We start from the raw sequence: 19548 nt of genomic DNA on the forward strand, positions 1-19548 counted from the left end.
GATACTGTCTGTGCTACATTGGGAGCTGTCGGTCAACAACAGAGGACCAGAGGCAGTGTACTAAAAGAAAATATATTTCTAAGTATTTTTGCACGTTTCTTCTTTATAATACACAAAATTGCTATGAAAACTCTTCCAAAAAGTATATTTTTTCCCATACGTAAACTAACATTAACAACAGTTACATTTGTGTATGTCGGGAAGTATGTTGATCCTTTTATTTAACTATTAAAAGTCATATCTTATATGCAGCTAATATTTTTAAAATAAACGAGTTTATGTATTTAGATACATTTGTGTAAAGCACCATTTGGTTGCAATGAGTTTCCAGTCCGACTGACGAAGGGGATGCCGGAGACAGACTAGCAAGACCAGTAATATAGTACCTGTCGTCGTACTTTGTTACAAGAGCAGCACCACTGTCTGGTTTACAGCCGGTTCCTGAAAAATGCGTCAGTTTTGTTTTTACAAGAATATAAATTCTTAATCTATATGTACCATTGATTACACTACGAGCACAGATTTTATCATAAGTTAAGTAATTTTCGAAACCAGCTGGTACCTCATCATTGCACTCTGACTGAGAAACAAGAACAGTTTCCCATTCTTCTAAGGCAGTTGAAGAATTAGGATCTATCACACCCCAACTAGATACCTAGAAATGTAAAATATTGTTATATTTCCTGCTTTCACAATTAACTTATAAACTCACAAAACCATACCCATTCTCTGGAGGTTTATAATTCTGTGCAACGTCTAAACATACAGGTAATACATTTCGCGAAATCACGAAAGCCTCTTTCAAACTTAGTATGGCAATATCACCGACATAATTTTGAATATGCCCTTTATATTCTTGTGGTAGGAAGATTTCGTCTATCTAAAATTAATATTGTATTGACAGTACACTGATATTAATCTTTACAACTAAAATAAACATACATTAGAAAATTGGGCCTGACTGTCTCGGGCGTCGTTAAAATCGTTAAACATTTTCCCAGCAGAAATAACATAATTTGTTTTATTTTTTAAATTTCCTCCTTGATAAGTAATGCAAGTTGCAGCTATAACATTTTAAAAATGATTAATTTTCGATCAAGATTTTTAAACTTACCTGTTAAAACAATTTTTTGACTCAAAAGTGATCCACTACAAATTACCTGCTGTTTGTCTAGCACATTGTGTATAGAAATGTGCCAAGGATAATTAGCTCCTTCGGCTGTTTCCTCAGGAATGAAACTAATATGTCGAGGTGGTCTTTGTCCACACACTAAAATCAAAATTTATTAAATGTAGGTTAAGTTAAAGTTAGAAAAAATAAAAATAAATAAAAATTGGAAGATCTAAAATTTAAAAATCGAGAAATTGAACAATCGGATAATTGAAAAATCAAAACATCAAAAAATTGGAATAACAAAAATTTAAAAATTCCGAAAAACCGAGAATTTTAAAAATTGAAAAATTAAAATATCGAAAAGTTGAAAAATTGAGAAATATAAAACAGTCGAAAATTTGAAAAAATCTAAAGTATAAGAAACGAAAAATTGAAAATCCAAAACGTAAAAAGTCGAGAAATCGAAAAATCCAGAACCCGAAAAGTCGAAATACTAAAAAATCCCAAAACCCAAAAATTGAAAAATAAAAGAAAAATTGAAGAACTGAAAAATCACTAAACTGAACGAAATATCCAAAAATTGTCAAACAAGCAATGTCGAAAAATCGCAAACTTAAAAATCGAAAAATTGAAAAATTGAAAGACCGAAACTTTGGGAAGTCGAGAAATGGGAAAATAAAAAAATAGATTAATGGAGAAATCGTAAAACTGAAAATTCAGAAACGTCAAAATTTGAAAAATTAAAAAATATTGAAGAACTGAAAGATTAAAAAATCTAAAATTTAAAACATTCAAAAAATAAAATATCGTAAAACTGAAAAATGGAGAAATCCAAACATGAAAAAATCAAAAAAATATAAAATTCAAAAATCTAAAAGTTAAAACTCGAAAAACTGAAAAATCAACAAATCGAGAAATCGAAACTTGGAAATTTAAAAATCGAAACATCGGAAAACCGACAAATCGAAAAATTCAAAAACTGAGACATCGAGTAATGAAAAAATTAAAAGGTCGAGAAGTTGAAAAATCGAAAAATTGAGAAACTGAGATAGGTTAAAATCGAAAAATTGGAAAAGTTAAAAATGGAAAAATTGATAAATCGAGAAATTGAACAATCAAAACATGGAAACATCCGAGTCTCGATAAATCGAGGTCTCAAAAGATTGAAAAATCGAAAATTAAAAATTCGGAAAATTGAAAAATTAAAATATAGAAGAACTGAAAACTCGAAAAATCGAAATATAAAACAGTCGAAAAATTCAAAATTCTAAAGTTTAAGAAACGAAAAACTGACAATCCAAAAAATAAAAACTCAAAAAATGCAGAAGTCGGAAAATCAAAAACTTGGAGAATCGAAATGTTGAAAAATCCCAAAACTGAAAGAAATATCCAAAAATTGAGAAATTAAAAAATTGAAAAATTGAGAAATCGCAAAATAAAGTCGAGAAATCGAAGAATTAAAGAACTGAAAAACCGAAACTTTGATAAGTCGAGAAATGGGAAAATCAAAAATAGACTAATTTAGAAATAGAAAAATTGAAAATTTAGCAACTTCGAAATTTGCAAAATTGAAAAACTGAAAAATCCACAAATCGAGTAATCGTAATTCCAGGATTGAAAAATTGAAAGATCACAAAACTGAACGAAATATCCAAAAATTGTCAAACAAGCAAAGTGGAAAAATCGCAAACTTAAAATTCGAAAAATTGAAGAATTGAAAGACCGAAACTTTGGGAAGTCGAGAAATGGGAAAATCAAAAAATAGATTCATTGAGAAATTGCAAAACTGAAAATACAGAAACGTCAAAATTTGGAAAATTAAAAAGTATTGAACAACTGAAAGATTAAAAAATCTAAAATTTAAATCATTCAAAAATTAAAATATCGTAAAATTGAAAAATGGAGAAATTCAAACATCGAAAAATCAAAAAAAATATAAAATCAAAAATCTGAAAGTTAAAACTCGAAAAACTGAAAAATCAACAAATAGAGAATTCGAAACTCGGAAATTTAAAAATCGAAACATCGGAAAACCGACAAATCGAAAAATTCAAAAACTGAGACATCGAGTAATCAAAAAAATAAAAGATCGAGATATCGAGGAGTCGGAAAAATTGATAAATCGAGAGATTGAACAATCAAAACATCGATAAATCGAGGTCTCAAAAAATTGAAAAATCGGAAATTAAAAATTCGGAAAATTGAAAAATTAAAATATAGAAGAACTGAAAATTCGAAAAATCGAAATATAAAACAGTCGAAAAATTGAAAATTCTAAAGTTTAAGAAACGAAAAACTGAAAATCCAAAAAATTAAAAATCAAAAAATCCAGAAGTCGAAAATATTGAAAAATCCCAAAACTGAAAGAAATATCCAAAAATTGAGAAATTAAAAAAATGAAAAATTGAGAAATCGAAAAACCAAGAAAGTCGAAAAATCGAACAATTGAAGAACTGAAAAACCGAAACTTTGAGAAGTCGAGAAATGGGAAAATCAAAAATAGATTAATTTAGAAATAGGAAAATTGAAAATTTAGCAACTTCGAAATTTGCAAAATTGAAAAATAGAAATATTGACGAACTGAAAACCAAAAAATCAAGAAATCGAAAAATCTAAAATTTTTAAAAATTTAAACAATTAAAATATCGCAAATTGAAGAATCGAGAAATCCCAAACATCAAAAAATCAAAAAGTTATTAAAATTCGAAAATTTAAAAATTGGAAAACTGAAAAATCGACAAATCGAGTAATCGTAATTCCATGATTTAAAAATTGAAAAATTGAAAAATCTCAAAACTCAACGAAATATCCAAAAATTGTTAAAAAAGCAAAGTCGAAACATCGCAAACTGATAATGTTGCAAAAATTGAGAAATCGAAAACTTAAAAAATCGGGAAATCTAAAAATCGAAGAGTTGGAAAATTTTAAAAATTGAAAAACCAAGATGGCAAAATTGAAAAATCGAAAAACTGAAAAATAGGACTATTGAAGAAATGAAAAATCGAGAAATCTAAAATCTAAAACAATGGACAATTCAAATATCGAAAAATTGTAAAATCGAGAAACATGAAAAAATCAAAAAAATAAAAATTGGAAAATCTAAAATTTAAATATTGAGAAAATGAACAATCGGATAATTGAAAAATCGAAATATTGAAAAATTGGAAAATCGTAAATTTAAAAATTTCGAAAATTGAAAAGTTGCAATATAGAAGAACTGAAGACTTGAGAAATCGAAAAACCTAAAATTTTAAAAATTGAAAAGTTAAAATAGCGTAACCTTGAAAAATTGAGAAATCGAAGTATAGAACATTCGAAAATTTGAAAAATCTAAAGTTTAAAATACGAAAAATTTAAAATCCTAAACGTAAAAAGTCGAGAAATCTAAAAATCCAGCAGAACTCGAAAAATCGAAATTCTAAAAAGTCCCAAAACCCAAATATCGAACAATTGAAAAATTGAAGAAAAATTGAAAAACTAAATAACTGAAAAATCGAAAAATTGAACGAAATGTCCAAAAATTGTCAAAAAAGCAAAGTCGAAAAATCGCAAACTTAAAAAATCGAAAAATTGAAAAATCAAAAATATACTAAACTCACTTGAGATACACCTAGTTTATTTATTTATTTATTTATTTATTTATTTCAATACAGTGCCCAACGGGCTTAAGGCCCAATAACAGGACAAGGTACGTACATAAAAATACAGTATTACAAAAAAAAAAAAATAAATGCTAGTACAAATTTTATCACTTAAGCGGCTTAAGCCAAACCACCCTTATAAGTCAAACTGGCTATTGTATAACTTAACATATTTGGTGACATATACCTAGGAAAACTTTACAGCTCCACTATGGCAACAATAGACAGTAATAATCCTTGCAGTTCGGATCCATAAAGCTTACAATAGCGAGTTTGACTTACAAGGTTGGTTTGGCTTAAGTCGTTTAAGTCAAAAGTTTTACTAGGTGTATGTCAAGGGAGTTTGGTTTAGTTTAAATGAGAAATCGGAAAATCGAAAATTTAGCAACGTCAAAATTTGAAAAATTGAAAAACAGAAATACCAAAGAACTGAAAAATCAAAAAGTCGAGAAATCGAAAAATCTAAAATTTAAAACATTGAACAATTAAAATGTCGCAGAATTGAAGAAAAATTAAAACTCTGAGATAGCGAGAAATCGAAAAATCGAGAAGCCGAGAAGAAAAGTTAAAAATTGATAAATCGAGAAGTCGTAATTCCAGAATTTAAAAAATTGAAAAATCACAAAATTGGACGAAATATCCAAAAATTGTCAAAAAAGCCAAGTTGAAAAATCGTAAACTGATAATGTTGCAAAAATTGAGAAGTCGGAAACTTAAAAAATCTGAAATCTAAAAATCGAAAAGTCTCAATCTTTCATTGTTCCTATTTAAAGTTACATAGAACTTTTGATTCGGTGGTATTTCGAGTTTGTACCCAATTAAAAATTATCATAGACAGAGATATTTACCTGGTACACAATGCGGAAGTGGTTGGTCCCATACACCATTGCTACAAATATGAACAGGTCTTCTCATTAATTGCAGGTCTTCATAAAATGGAATACACCGAAATTTGGCGATAGTGCCGTCAACAGCGTCCGTACAATTTTCAGTTTCTTTTCCATGATAGCTGCACTTAACCTGCATTGTTGCCGTACTTACTCTTGGGCTACAAGTTTCTGTGAAAGCAGAATAAAAACGACAAGAATTTGAACAGTATTTGTAAGAAAAACCAATCTTGGTTTCAATAGTTCTGTGACAAATAATATTCCTGTACTTTTAGACTTATTCTCTTAGACATTAAAATATTATTATTATTATAAATCGCGTGGAGTAGGTTTTTACGATAAGTTACTTACTCAAGCATCTACCAATATCAGATGACCACTGGTCATTGTGGCAGAATATAATATTGTAACTATCGTGTTTATAACCTGCGTTGCACTCTATTAACGCAACAGTTCCCGACGCTACGGACATTCCAGGCTGAAGTGCATCATTTACTCCTGTAACGCTCCACTTTCCAAATTTGGGATGATTCGGTAATGTACAATGACTGCATTCAAATTGTTGTCAGTAAAATATTTTTTATTATGACATCAAAAGCAGTTTACCCTCTAGACGATTCGGTAACCACTTGTGTCGTTGTCCGTGGTGTAGTCACTGGGATTTCGTTGTGACAATTAAAACCATCTGGGCAGTCCAAACGACTAAATTCCAAATAGTAATGACTGTTTAAAAATTTGGGTGTACTTATAGTACTTACGGTCTAAATCGCGCCTCTTTTTTTAGGATGAATTTCTCAATGTAGTAGGAAAATCTTGTATACAGAGTGTATTTTTGGGTATCACAACCACCTTCTGCTGAGTTTTTTTGTGGTGCGATACTTACAATTCCAATGATGTAATAACGTTTTCCGAATTTAGCTACCAAACCTCCACCACTATCGCCTTTGCAGACGGAAGTACCTGAAGCATCGTTACAGTTAGATCATAATACAATTTCAACAGTCAAAACCATTTAGAAACTTCAAATTACTACACAAATAGGTAAGTAAGTTTTTTTGCTGTTCTCTTACGAAGTGAAACCTGATAAAATGCTTGGAACATAAAAAAGTCAAAAGGTTGACGAAATGCGATATTTTAGCTACTTACTAGAATTTAAAAATCCGGCACATAGCTTATCATCAGTCAGATATTTAACTTCGTCTTCAGATAATCTCCGACTACATTTTTCGTCAGTAATAAGAGGAACTTTTAAACGTTTAAGAACATCGGAAGGCTTTTTGTACTCTACAGTATAACCCCAACCACTGATCTACAAATAAAGATCGTAAAGTGTGATTGATGGCTGCTGAAAATTTCCTATTACATAAGCATGCTTCGTTCTTGCAGGATCTGTCAGTGCTTGATGTCGCCTTGATTCCCACATAATACAGATTGGCAGAACACTGTTAGATAAATTAAAAATTTTTGTTGTGACTATAATACCAACATCGCCAAAGTAATGTTGCGCAGCGGCCTTGTATTGTCGCGGAATGTACATTTTATATATCTGAAAATGAAGAAAAAAGTATAGACTGTTACCTTTTTCGTACAAAGTAACAAACACGAGAAAATTGTGTAGTATTGGAATCATCAGGGTGATTATATTCTCGAAAATAGTTGCCAACAGCAACCACAAAAAGGTCTTTTGGTTGTAGTTTGCCTTCAACATCTGTTATACAATGTGCCGCTACAAATAGATACTATTATAACACTATTTACATAATTTTCCTCTTTCCCACAATTACAAATATTACCTGTCACGATAACTCTCTGATTTAGTAAAGTTCCGCTACAAAGTAAAACTTTATTTATTTTATTATATAGAGCTACCTGCCAAGGGTATTCTCCTCGTTGTGCTTTAGTTCCACCAACAATCAGTCTGGGATCATTCTCAGCTGATGGTTTTCCACATGCTGAAAGTTTGTAATGTAAGAACAACTGAATAATAAACTAACGAATATTTTTTTATGTTTTTATCAAACGAAAAAAGGAACGCCAAGTAATGTTTGTTTCTGTTCACTAACTAACCTTAGCACCCGTGTCAAAAAATAGAAATCATTCTGACCGACCTTCTGAACGTACCTAATTTGATGCCTTATTTGCAGTTTTATAGAAAGAGATAGGTATAAGGTAAATTGCTGTATTAAAATTATTAAAATTAACTTACTTGGGACACATACTGGTAGATTGCCAATCCAGTTACCATTTGAACACAGACGCACTGCATCTCTCTCCTGAGCTTCATAATTAAAAGCACAATAAAATCGTGCAACTGTTCCATCAAATGGATCAGCACAAGAATCTAACATTTTACCATCAAAACTACACGTCACTGTCACTACTGAAGTGCTGCTGATCGTGGGACAGGTTCCTATAAAACATTTTTGGATAAAACTTACAATATTAAACACAAGTATCCCTTAACTATGTGACACCTTAGTATGGTGGTAGAACATAAATAAATAGGCTGATTTTTTCTGAACGCACTTCATCCCTATTCTAAAAATGTTTTTGGGATAAATTTGAAACCTAGAAATCCTTTTCAACTATATCTTAATGAATTAAATCGTTGCAAGTTGTTGAATTTTAATAATCAGAAATAGTCATTTATAAAAATGAAAATTATTTTCTTGCGTTCTGGAAAACTATTGTAACAGGACTCATTTATCTGATCACTAGTTTCATATTTTTTACAATACAAAGTACCGGTCTTCCGTTTCCGTCTTTCTGTTGACTATGTATTGACGAGTTTATTGGACCCGTAGGTAATTTCCAAAATTATTCTGCCAATTGCGTGAAATTTAGTGTAAATGTTTAAAAGCTAACCATAGATATTTATTATCTAAGAGTGTTATGTAGCACTTTATTAGAATAGATCATAATCTGCTTCTTGTTAAATTTAGAAGGTTTGGTATATCGGACTCGTTGATTGCTTTGTTTTAGTTCCTATTTGACAAACAGACCTCTCTATCTCACTTATGATGGTTTTGAATCTCATCGCTATATTCAAGATTTGGGGGTTCCTCAGTGGTCTGTGTTGGGCCCGTTGTTGTTTAATCTGTTTATTGACGATACAGCTAGTGACGTCGGAAATGAATGTTTGATGTTTGCAGATGACTTGGAAGGAAAACTGAAAAATCGAAAAAGTGAAAAAATTCAAAACTGAAATCTTGAGAAACTGAAAAATGGAAAGAAAATTGAAGAATCGGAAAAGTGAAAAAATCCAAAACTAAAACATTGAAAAATCCAGAAATCGAAAAATTGAAAAATCACAATTGAAGAAAGAATTGAAAAATTAAGAAATAGAGAAATGGGAAAATCAAAAAATCAGTTAATCGAAAAATTGAAAAATCCAAAAATTTAGAAACGTCAAAAATTGAAAACTGAAAAATAAAAACATTTAAAAATCGTAAAACTGAAATATCGTAAAGTTAATAAATTAAAAAACTGAAAATGTTTGAAAAAAAATCATATCAAAAACTAAAAATTCAAAAAATCGAGAAATTGAACAATCAAAAAATCAAAACATTGAAATACCAGTAAGTTGATAAATAGGAAAATTTAAAAAACAAAAATTTTTAAAATCCAAGAATTGAACAACAAAAAAAATCTAAGCCTGAAAACTCAGAAAATTGAATGATCGAGAACAAAAAATCTAAAATTTAAAAATTCGACAAATTGAAAAATCATGGAACTGAAAAATCGAAAAGTCGAGATAGTGAGAAATCTAAAACCCTAAAGCTTTAAAAACTGAAAAATTAAAATATCGAAAAATTTAAAAACCGAGAAAACACTATCAAAAATTTGAAAAATTGAAGAAACGAAATATTGCACAATTCCAAAGCTGAAATATTGAAAAACCTAAAAATGGAAGGAAAATTAAAGAATCGAAACAGTGAAAAACTCCCAAACTGAAACATTGAAAAATTGAGAAATGGAGAAATGGGAAAATCAAAAAAATTGGTCTAAAGAGTTTAGACAGTACTTCCCTCGCTATCGGAAGCGTGACGACTGCATGCCTATTATGTTTTTTTTCACATTAGATTTCAGAGCATTCGGTTTTGTAGTTCCTGATTAAATTAATAAAATAAATTTGCGCAGTCATTAAATTTTTTGAGTCACTTTGTATATCCGAATCCAAGAAATATTAATGGAATGATAAATTACAAGAAGAGAGTCATCATATTTTATAAACTTTAAATAGGATTATGCAGCAAACTTTTGAGCTGACGTCATCAATTTTTTGGAGGTTATAAACAAATATATTTTGACTAAAAATGTATTATGCTCTTTATAACCTTAAAACATCTGCAAGATTTCAAAGCATTCGGTTCTGTAGTTCCTGATTAAATCAATAAAATAAATTTACGCATTCATTAATTTTTGGGGTCATCCTGTATACGCAAATCCAAAAAACATGAATGGAATGATAAATCACAAGAAGAGACTCATCATATTTTATACAATTTAGATAGGATTTATTCAGCAAAATTTTGAGGTGACGTCATCAATTTTTTAGCGGGGATAAGTAAATATACTGTGATTAAAACGGTCTTGGTTTAATAACAAAAAAATATTGCTCGTCTATAAAACAAGCTCGTCTTAGACAAAGTATTCGTAAAAAAATATGTCGTAAAAAAATTTACGTATGCTGGTCCCGACTGCGATTATGGTTTAAATATTTTTTAGAAAATCTTGTCATGAATGTAGAAACATTTGTGACAGCCAAAGAGGTTTTTTTGAGAAAATTATCTTTGAATTTATTAGACCAAATTGAAATAGACAATAGGCAACAGGCACATTTGGGTAAAAGAAAGAGAAATTAGGGTTACGATTTCAAATTTTGGACGTATTTACAAACTTAGACCGACTACAGCAATAGCTAAAACTGTGGAGTCTCTGTTGTACAGTACATTTAGAGGTAACAGTCATACATACTATGGACAGCAAAGTGAGGAAAAAGCTGTCCAGTGTTTTGAAATAAATAAAAATATAAAAACTGAATGGTGTGGCTTGTTTATTTCAAAACAATTTCCTTACTTGGCTGCTAGTCCAGACAGGGTTCTAGAGGATGGGAGTGCATTAGTCGAAATTAAATGCCCTTCAAAATCGCAAGATTTGTCTCCCGAAGAAGCGGTTAGAAAAAAAAAATCAAATTTTGTACATTGACAGAGTATTGAAACTAAAAAAAGAATCATGATTACTGCTTTCAAGTCCAGGGACAAATGCTTGTTACGGGTATTTCACAAGTTTATTTTGTTGTATGGACACCCAAAGGAATAAATATAGAAAAAATTTATAAAGATGAAGAAATATATGTAAAAAGATGGCAGATAAACTTGGCAGATTTTGCTTTGGCGCTTTATTTCCCGAAATAATTGATTCAAGAAGAAAGAAGAACCTGCCTTTGCGAGAGATTTTTTAAAAATAAATAAAATTTGTTTCTATTTTTTTATGTACTTTAATAATTTATTAGGATATTCTGGGATAAGTAGTAGATACACTTAGCTACTTATACGTGTTAAACAAAAGCTGTATTTTATATATTTTTTATTATTATTATAAATATGTTTATTAGTTTTATTAATTAAGAAAGCAAAATATATATTAACAATAATATTACAATGAATTTTTAGTAATTCAGGATCCTGAGTGGAGTAAAAATATTATAGTTCTCCAGTTTTAATTCGGTTTTATGATAGTACCTCATTGCGTAAAAGTTAATTTCTTTAACAATAGATTACTACGGCCGGTCCTGGCGGTTTGTTATAAAACTGAGTTCCTTGCCATAAATTAGAAAAATCAGCCGAGAACTCTAACAATCAGCTTATGGTAAAGCAGGCGATAAGGATTTTACCTGGAAAGTCGCTTCCGTAAATTTTAGTGACGCTCCTATCGGCAAAGTACTGAACTAACTGCTCAAATTCCGTCGAATTGATACCCATTTTTTTCAATAATTGTTAGTTTTTGTTAAAAACTCTGCTAACCAATAGATCATTAATTTTCCTCTGATATTCCTGTTAAAATTATTCGGCGTATTTTGCATTAATTTGTGGTATATTTTGATTTTAATAAACACATTATTATTTAAACAAATTGTACCACTAACAAACATTTAATGACTCTGCGCCCTGTAAAAAGTGATGTTTTATCCATGTGCAAATTTTCAAGCGATTCTATGATGGTTATGACTCAAAAAACTTGAAAAAAAAACATACAATGGTGCTTTTTTTACGATATTTCTCAGCCATATTTTTTTAGTTGATTGAACTGGTCTCTGCGCTCTAGAATATGAAAAAAGCTGCAGTTTGATGTATGATACATCTATATTAATATCATTTTTTCATACAAAAAAACAAAAAAATGTTATACCTCGTCTAGCGAGGCCCCTTAAATATAAATTCTTATACACGCCGCTGGTAGTGTTTCTTGACCTACTTTTTTCAATGGCACAAAACGACTCGGATTAAGAACCAAAAAAGTGATTGATAAGAAACGTTCAAAAACACGAAACAGAGTGTGTCGATATGGTAATGCTTTATGGTGTACGCAAACATTTGCATCAGTGGTACAGCATCTCCGAGCAGGCGCGGATCCAGGGGGGGGGGCAATGGGTGCAATTGCCCCCCCCCCTGACGCACGACCGAGGTACTTTATTTTGACCAATTTCAAAATTTTGAAATCGCATTTCATTTTGTAATTACAGTACACTCTCTATAAACCGAACTACGATTATCTGAACATCCAGTAATCCGAACAAAACTGTGCAATCCGAACTGAACTTGAAAACATGCACCTACTTGCAAAAATGACGCAAGATCTTTCTGCACATGTTGTATGGAATATTTTGAAATTTTTTAAAATTACGATATTTCAATGAACGGAATTAATTAACTAATTCTGGAAAAAAGGTTGAAGTTATCGAAGAAATGAGACCCGAAATCTATGAGAGAAAATATTTAGTTAAGTTTCGAAAATTGTCGAAAATGGGTCGAAATTTGTATGAGGAAAATTTCATTTTTGAAAAAGTTTCCTAAAAATTCTGAAAAAATTATATATATATATATATATATATCCCGACGTGCTGATGCCAAAATTATAGCATGTTTATAGTAACGGAGCAATATTTTCGGAAAATTCGCTTTAAAATTCGAATTTTTCGAAGTTTTTAAAAATTGCAATATTTCAACTGGACGATTCTGGAAAAATGGTTTAAGTTATTGAAGAAATGAAGCCAAAAGTGACTTCTAAGGCCCAAAATCTACAAGAAAAGGCATTTAGTTAAATTTCTAAAATCGTCAAGAATGGGTCGAAATTTGCATCATGGAGGTAATACGAATACATAATGGAAAATGCCCTTTTTGAAAAATTCATCTAAAAATTCTGAAAAAATTCAGGGTATAGATCCCGTCGTGTTTATTCCAAAAAAATTGCGTGTTTATGGTCACGGAGTAATATTTTTTTAGAAAGTATCTATTATTATCCATTGTTGCTTAAGAATTCGTTAATTTTGTTTAATAAAATTTAGGTTTATTTCTTGAAATTTGTTTTCAGTAGTGTATGAAGTTGTTATTCAATTCCCTTTCAGTTTTTTGGGAAAATCGCTGCCCCATTCGATTTTTAATTTGTTTTTTCTATATTTCCACGCTACTACGATACGTGATGCCGTGGTTAAAATTATTGCATATATTTCTAAATCACCTTGTATGGCATCTCACTTGGTTAATGAGTTACATACTTAATTGTTAGATTACGTAAGTTTTATTCATAATTTTTAAGGATTGAAGTATGATTAATCCCATATTTTTACTTTGTTCTTTTTTCTAGAAAGTATTTCATTATTATTTTTATTTCTCATCATTTAATAAAGTATTGCTTCTTTCCCCAATTACAGTTTAGCTCTTCATTTCCAAGTAAATGTGCCTACACCTAAATACGAAATAAATAATTTTGTTAATGTCCAAATGCTCGGTCATAGCCAATTTGGGTACGACAACGGTCATCAACAACAACTCGACCGAAACGAAGTATGGAAACGAGCCGACAAGACCACCGCACCACAGACTACACAGACAAGCCACATACCCACTTTGAGCGAACGTGACCCTTATTGACGACTTACCTCAACCGTCACTTCATACGCGCGATTTTTAAACGCGAGGACTGCCACTTTACAACACAATCTCGGATAAAAGCCAACATAATGTTAAAAAAATACATCAGCAGAAGTCATATTATGTTTAACTTACTAAAACAATAAAGGCGTTCGTACGTACGTTCATAGTCAAAAAAAAAACATGAACAAGCTAAAAAATTTATGAGTGCTATTAATTAAATTTATACATTTTTTAAAAGTGAGTGAATGATTATATTGTATTGTATTGTGTATTCTGTCGCCGCAGGACTCACAGGAGTGCGTTGCACTTCACACGTCTTGGTCGGACCCATTTTGAGGTTAAATGTGGTTATGTTGTCAACCCAAAGCAAGGAGGTTTAAATGTATATATGTACTTATATTCAATATCTCTGACCCGAAGTGTCAAAATTCTAGTTTTTCTAGTTACATTCTCCTAAAAGTTTCCACTAAACAGGATAGCCACTACAGTATTTTGCAAATTTTTAAGCGGAATCAAGGTCATCCTTACCTAAACCGTCATTTTCCTGTGTTCAAGGGCAAAATAATTGAAATCGACTGTTTGGACTCTTGAATTAAAGACTATATTCGTTTGTCAGTGGTGGGGCAGTGGCTTGTCTGTGTAGTCTGTGACCGCACTATCTATCCCTACCAACATTTTTATGATGCCATCTCAACAGTTTGGTAAGTAAATTCAATTTAAAATCTTTAATATAATATGTCTAGAGGTTCGGTTTATTAATTCAACCATATTTTTGATCAAAATTTATCATTACTAAAATTTGTGGGAGTTGTTATATATCGTTTCACACGTCTATCTAATAAAATTTAATTTTTTTCTCGTATCGACCAGTTTCAAATTACTAAAAATACTATATAAGTACGTAAATAAAAGCAAAATGCTTCTATAAAACAGTTTACTTTATTTTAGTTGAATTGTTTACCAAAAAATCGCTATGAAAGTGTATAGCTTGAAAAGGAAAAGGTTTTACATAATTCAGCTTACTCTTTACGTCGTCTCACCATACATAGGTTACATAATATAGGACGCCCTGTATAAAAAAATCTTACGTAAACATTTTCCAATTTGGGGTTTCCATTTTCCACGAATACAAGTGGCCATATCTAATCCAGAAAGTTTATAACTTTCCTGACACTTTAGTTCTAAAACTGTTCGAGATGGTACGAACTCTCCAGGGAATAAATAAGAAGTGGCTTCATAAATAACCCATCTACCAAATTTGGGGTGTGATGGAAGAACACATCTGACCAAGAAATTTTATTTTTAATTATGAGCATGATTTTGAAATTTTTGTACCTATTGTTATGACCCTGAGGCGTTATTCTGGTATGGTTTGCATCAGTGTGGTGAGAGCAATTAGAATTAATTACTGAAGGAACAATACAAATAAAAATTTTCAATTAGGAAAACAGTTACTGTATAATATTTAACATAATTAGGTACCTACTTACCTAAAACACACAAACCAATAATTTTTATCAAAAACAGGCCATCGCTGCACATTTTGAATATAAACAAGATATTTTGTCCGGAACACGATAATTCTGTACTTTTAACGTAAAGTTAAAGCATTAAAAAAAATACAACGGCACATTGTGATTTATGAAGTGATAACTTAACGAAAGCTTCAAATTGTGTGAATGATTACTTCATAAACAAGTAAATATTTTTAGCTTGTTGGTTTGGATTTACCACAATGTGTAGGAGAGTTATAAACGAACCGGAAAGTCCAGTGGTCTAACGATAAAAGCCACACATTACAACTTCATTCTTTAAAGTCATAGTACAATTATTTTATAATGAAAAGCACATTCTTATCGCAATTTTTAATTGTAGTTATCTATTCACTGATGTTAATGCGGTTTTCTTTAGTTAACCTTAACCTTGATAAAAAAATTTCACGGAAAGTGGAATACATGACAACTTCACTTCATAGTTTCAAAAATAAATATACTTGTAACCATGTAAAAATTTGCACTTAACTTTTCCAAAACCCGCGACAAGTCGAGAAACATAACTGCTTATAAAATATTTAAAAAGTTCTGTAGATGTACTTATAAAACTTGCAATCATTAATTAATATAATTACTCATGTTTGAATGAAGTATTATGCCTACTCTGACACGCAACATCGAGCGCAACATACTTGATGACCTGTAATTATATTTGTTTGCGTATTTTCCACGAGCATCACATTCTTTCTACACATTTTGTTAACCGGTTTTCTTTAAAAAATAATAATAGAGGAAACGCAACACGACAAACCAAGCATGGATTAGTTGTGTCACAACAGTTTGAACAAGGTAGGTAGGTTAAAAAGCGCACTTTTACATTTTTTTCCGAATAAAAGAACACGACACATGTCGAAAAAAACTTTATAAAAATTAACTATATTCAACGCAGCTTATTACCAAGTTTTAAAAATATTGTCACAACATTAAAGACTTTGCATTGGAACATAACTTGCGGAAAAGCAGTACCATCAATAAGTAGCCATAATTTTGATGAATATTGAATACAGATTTTTTTAGAACAAATTATTTATTGTCTAATTTATTATCTGCATTAATACATTTATAAAAGTAGTATAGTTACGAAATAAACCCATACGCCGCCCCGGTACGACGCCTATGGGTTCTAGTATGTACGGCGATGATGACTCATTGTCGGTGACAGCGGCCGAAAAAGAGCCTGGAAGCGGATGTCGCGACGGGTGTTCGAAAACAAGCCTAGAAGCGGTGACAGAGACCTTCGAGAAGGACCGCGGGCCTGTTTAAATGGGAACCACCGTCTGAAGCAATTAGTGTAGTCCAAACAATGGAAGAAGTCTAGTCAAATCCATTTCGGTCAAGTCGGAATTATTCTGTACATAATCGCTGTATAGTTAGTCATGTAAATTGGACTTGTTTTTGTATTTTAAGCAATTTTAAAAAATATTAACTCATTGCTAAACCAGTGTCTTTTTTTATTAAGTCATTAGCTACTACTAAAATTAAAAGGCTTAATATTAAAATCATAGAAAAAATCATATGAGGTAATTTATTACAGACAATGCTTCCAAATAAGGTGTCCCTGTTTCTCATGCTCCTCTTTCCAAATACCATAATTCTACAACGAAGTTGTGAGAACAGCGTAAGTCATGCAGTTATGCTAGAGTACACAATTTTTTTTCTACCATTGTCAGGTAGTCGTAAGAAATCAACTCATTATGCAGTAGTTAGCTTGTACGGTAGTCCGTGCATTTAAACGTACAAAAGGAATTAATATAATTATCTAAAAAAAAGCAACAACTCGAGAGTAGTAGAAAAAAAGTATATAACTCACATAAACTAGAAATGCATTCCCATCCTTGTTGTTACGTTATTTTACATAATTGCAGACGCCCATCGTTGAACTTGAAGTTTTAATAGAAGTTCGTAGCGCCCTGAATACACTAAACGAACGCATGAATTATCTACAAGATAAGATAGAAGATATGGAAAAGGCTTTAGAAAATAAATTAAATGTGGTCGACTCCAAAATAGAAAATAATATAAAAACAATTGATGGAAATATAAAGTCACTGCAAGCAGAATATCAAAATGTCAACAGACTTTTAGAAAACAAATCTGATGTCCCTGATTCTGAGACGAATAATGGTATCAAACAAGAGTTAACGGAAGTGAAAGAATTAATAACGAGTCAAGTTGGAAAACAAACCCTCAACGAAATTAAAGAAAAATTAATAAACGTTGAAAAACAGTTGGGTAATAAACGAACTCTAGATGAAGAGGTTCACTTCTTCAGGAGTCAGTTAAAAGAAAACATAGATAATTTCACCATTGAAATCCACGGGTGCCAAAATTTGCCGATAGACTGCAAAGACGTTCAAGAAAGAGGTTACAACGTATCTGGAATTTATCGCATTCAACCCAAGCTATCAAACGATTCTTTCTTGGTTTGGTGCAATATGTTGACACGCGGTGGTGGGTGGGTTTCAGTTTTAGATCGAGTTGATGGATCCGTAAACTTCAAATTAAACTGGACTGATTACAAAACTGGGTTTGGAACTCTTACCGGAGAACACTGGTTAGGGTTGGATCACCTATATGAGTTAACGAGTAAGTGTTTTGTTGCAGTGTTTGTTATATTTAGACATTTTTTTATGTAGATAGTCAGCGTAATGAACTATTAATTGAACTAGTTGACTGGGACATGAAAAACGCTTCCGCGCTTTATGATGATTTTAAAATAGGTAACGAATCTACAGGGTATGTAGTACAGAGTTTGGGGGACTACACTGGTGATGCTGGAGATTCATTTAAACATCACATTGGAATCAAATTTAGTGCACTCGATCGAGATCAAGATGAGAATGATGACAAAGAATCATGTGCGGTTTACTTTGGTAAGTTTTTGCTTGGGTTCTTCAGAAATAATACACATAGAATGATTTGTAGAAACTGGTTGGTGGTTTAGAAATTGTTATTACACTCTCTTAACCGGACGTTATGTTAAGCCTAAACCTGGTGTCGACTATCGGTTCAAGTCCACGTTAAAGTGGAGTGATTTCCATGGTTATAACTACAGTCTCAAAGCAGCAAATATGCTAATTAGACCACTATATCTTTGATTATCAATTAAAGAAAGTAAATGCAAATGTTATCATTTGATTTTTATGTCAATCGAAATAAAATTTCTAAATGTATCTATCTAGGGAATTACATTGGTAAATCCAATTCAGATTTTTATTCTAATTTTCAACCACATATTTGTTTTCTCAACGAAAGCTTAAATGAAGTTAGACATCATCGGCATAAGAGTGAAAATTACAGAACATTAGTACGTTCTGTAGACTCGCTATAACAAGAGAGAACAAAAGTGGTGCACGTACAGAGCCTAAGGCTCCATTAGTAACTTCTGTAGTGTTGGATATTTTGATGCCTTCAGTAACATAAATAGCTCTGGAACCAAGTAGGTATATGTACAGATATCGTAAATACCAAAATATTTTAGTTTTTCTAAAAGGCAAAAAACATCAATCAATTCAAAAGGTTAAGATAACTCCAGAAATACAAGTAAGGACTATTTCCTAACGTCATACATGCTGTGCTTTTTGGAAGAACAAGATTGTAACTATGATAAGATCTTAGGAGTGTTGACGAGTGATATACTGTTTTAAAGTCTCCTCCTCCTTACCTTAACTTTGGAATCGCTATAGATACAGCTTTGGAATCTTATATACCTACATAAAAATGAATAATCAAATAAGTAAGGCTAATCGAAATGTTAAAACTATGAAATACAGGTAAAGAAATAACTCAGAAGGTCTAATGACCCCTCTTTTGGGAATTTATTCCATTCTACATTATGAACAGTTTCGATTTTACTATAAGCGTCTTTCACTTTCTTTATGAAATCAAACTTAGGGATCTTGCCTATAAAGTGCTGAGTAAAATTACAGAACATCATTTTGACAATACTGCCATGTATATAGGACATGAAGTAATACACCGTTTATAGCACAAGTTCTTTAATTGTTTAATATTTATTCAACATAAATTCCAGTTTTATATAACTTTTTATAGAAGTTACTTTTGGTTAGCATGTAACAAAGAGGCACGAGAAAAAAACATGAAGTATTTTGATACCTTCAAATGTTTTGAATGGCTGTTATTGAAAAATCAGGAGCTTACAATATCATAGACAGTGTTATGTTTTTGTAAAACAAA

General features: G+C 31.1%; 2 protein-coding genes across 2 annotated transcripts; one reads left to right on the forward strand and one right to left on the reverse strand.

The window, feature by feature from the left end:
- Positions 1-110: 110 nt before the first annotated feature.
- LOC135129706 (uncharacterized) lies at positions 111-15590 on the reverse strand. The gene is made up of 17 exons (XM_064056953.1): positions 15289-15590; positions 15134-15206; positions 14887-15080; positions 7849-8052; positions 7436-7594; positions 7244-7368; positions 7006-7188; positions 6789-6951; positions 6401-6602; positions 6249-6344; positions 5994-6190; positions 5604-5813; positions 1115-1270; positions 943-1064; positions 713-880; positions 499-655; positions 111-441 (listed from the first exon to the last, which is right to left on the reverse strand). Exons 1-17 carry the CDS (start codon positions 15338-15340, stop codon positions 236-238), a joined length of 2667 nt encoding a protein of 888 aa, XP_063913023.1. The 5' UTR covers positions 15341-15590; the 3' UTR covers positions 111-235.
- A 540-nt stretch (positions 15591-16130) lies between these two features.
- LOC135129707 (fibrinogen-like protein 1) lies at positions 16131-18468 on the forward strand. The gene is made up of 5 exons (XM_064056954.1): positions 16131-16140; positions 16886-16969; positions 17217-17937; positions 17988-18224; positions 18277-18468. The coding sequence occupies exons 2-5, from the start codon at positions 16889-16891 to the stop codon at positions 18447-18449; spliced, it is 1212 nt and encodes a 403-aa protein (XP_063913024.1). The 5' UTR covers positions 16131-16140; positions 16886-16888; the 3' UTR covers positions 18450-18468.
- The last annotated feature ends 1080 nt before the right edge of the window (positions 18469-19548 follow it).

The sequence above is a fragment of the Zophobas morio genome, unplaced genomic scaffold, assembly GCF_036711695.1.
Source record: "Zophobas morio isolate AGI-343-1 ecotype UQ-CSIRO unplaced genomic scaffold, CSIRO_AGI_Zmor_V1 ptg000016l, whole genome shotgun sequence".
Classification (NCBI taxonomy): Eukaryota; Metazoa; Arthropoda; class Insecta; order Coleoptera; family Tenebrionidae; genus Zophobas; species Zophobas morio.

What these genes read in the sequence shown, in the direction of transcription:
- LOC135129707 (XM_064056954.1), top strand. Translation starts at nt 16,889, where the DNA reads ATGCTTCCAAATAAGGTGTCCCTGTTTCTCATGCTCCTCTTTCCAAAT. An exon ending in AACGAAGTTGTGAGAACAGC is followed by an intron (nt 16,970 to 17,216) that starts GTAAGTCATGCA and finishes ACATAATTGCAG; the next exon opens with ACGCCCATCGTTGAACTTGA. An exon ending in ATCATGTGCGGTTTACTTTG is followed by an intron (nt 18,225 to 18,276) that starts GTAAGTTTTTGC and finishes AATGATTTGTAG; the next exon opens with AAACTGGTTGGTGGTTTAGA.
- LOC135129706 (XM_064056953.1), bottom strand. Translation starts at nt 15,340, where the DNA reads ATGTGCAGCGATGGCCTGTTTTTGATAAAAATTATTGGTTTGTGTGTT. An exon ending in CCTCAGGGTCATAACAATAG is followed by an intron (nt 15,081 to 15,133) that starts GTACAAAAATTT and finishes TTTCTTGGTCAG; the next exon opens with ATGTGTTCTTCCATCACACC. An exon ending in CCAAATTGGAAAATGTTTAC is followed by an intron (nt 8,053 to 14,886) that starts GTAAGATTTTTT and finishes AATGTTTTATAG; the next exon opens with GAACCTGTCCCACGATCAGC.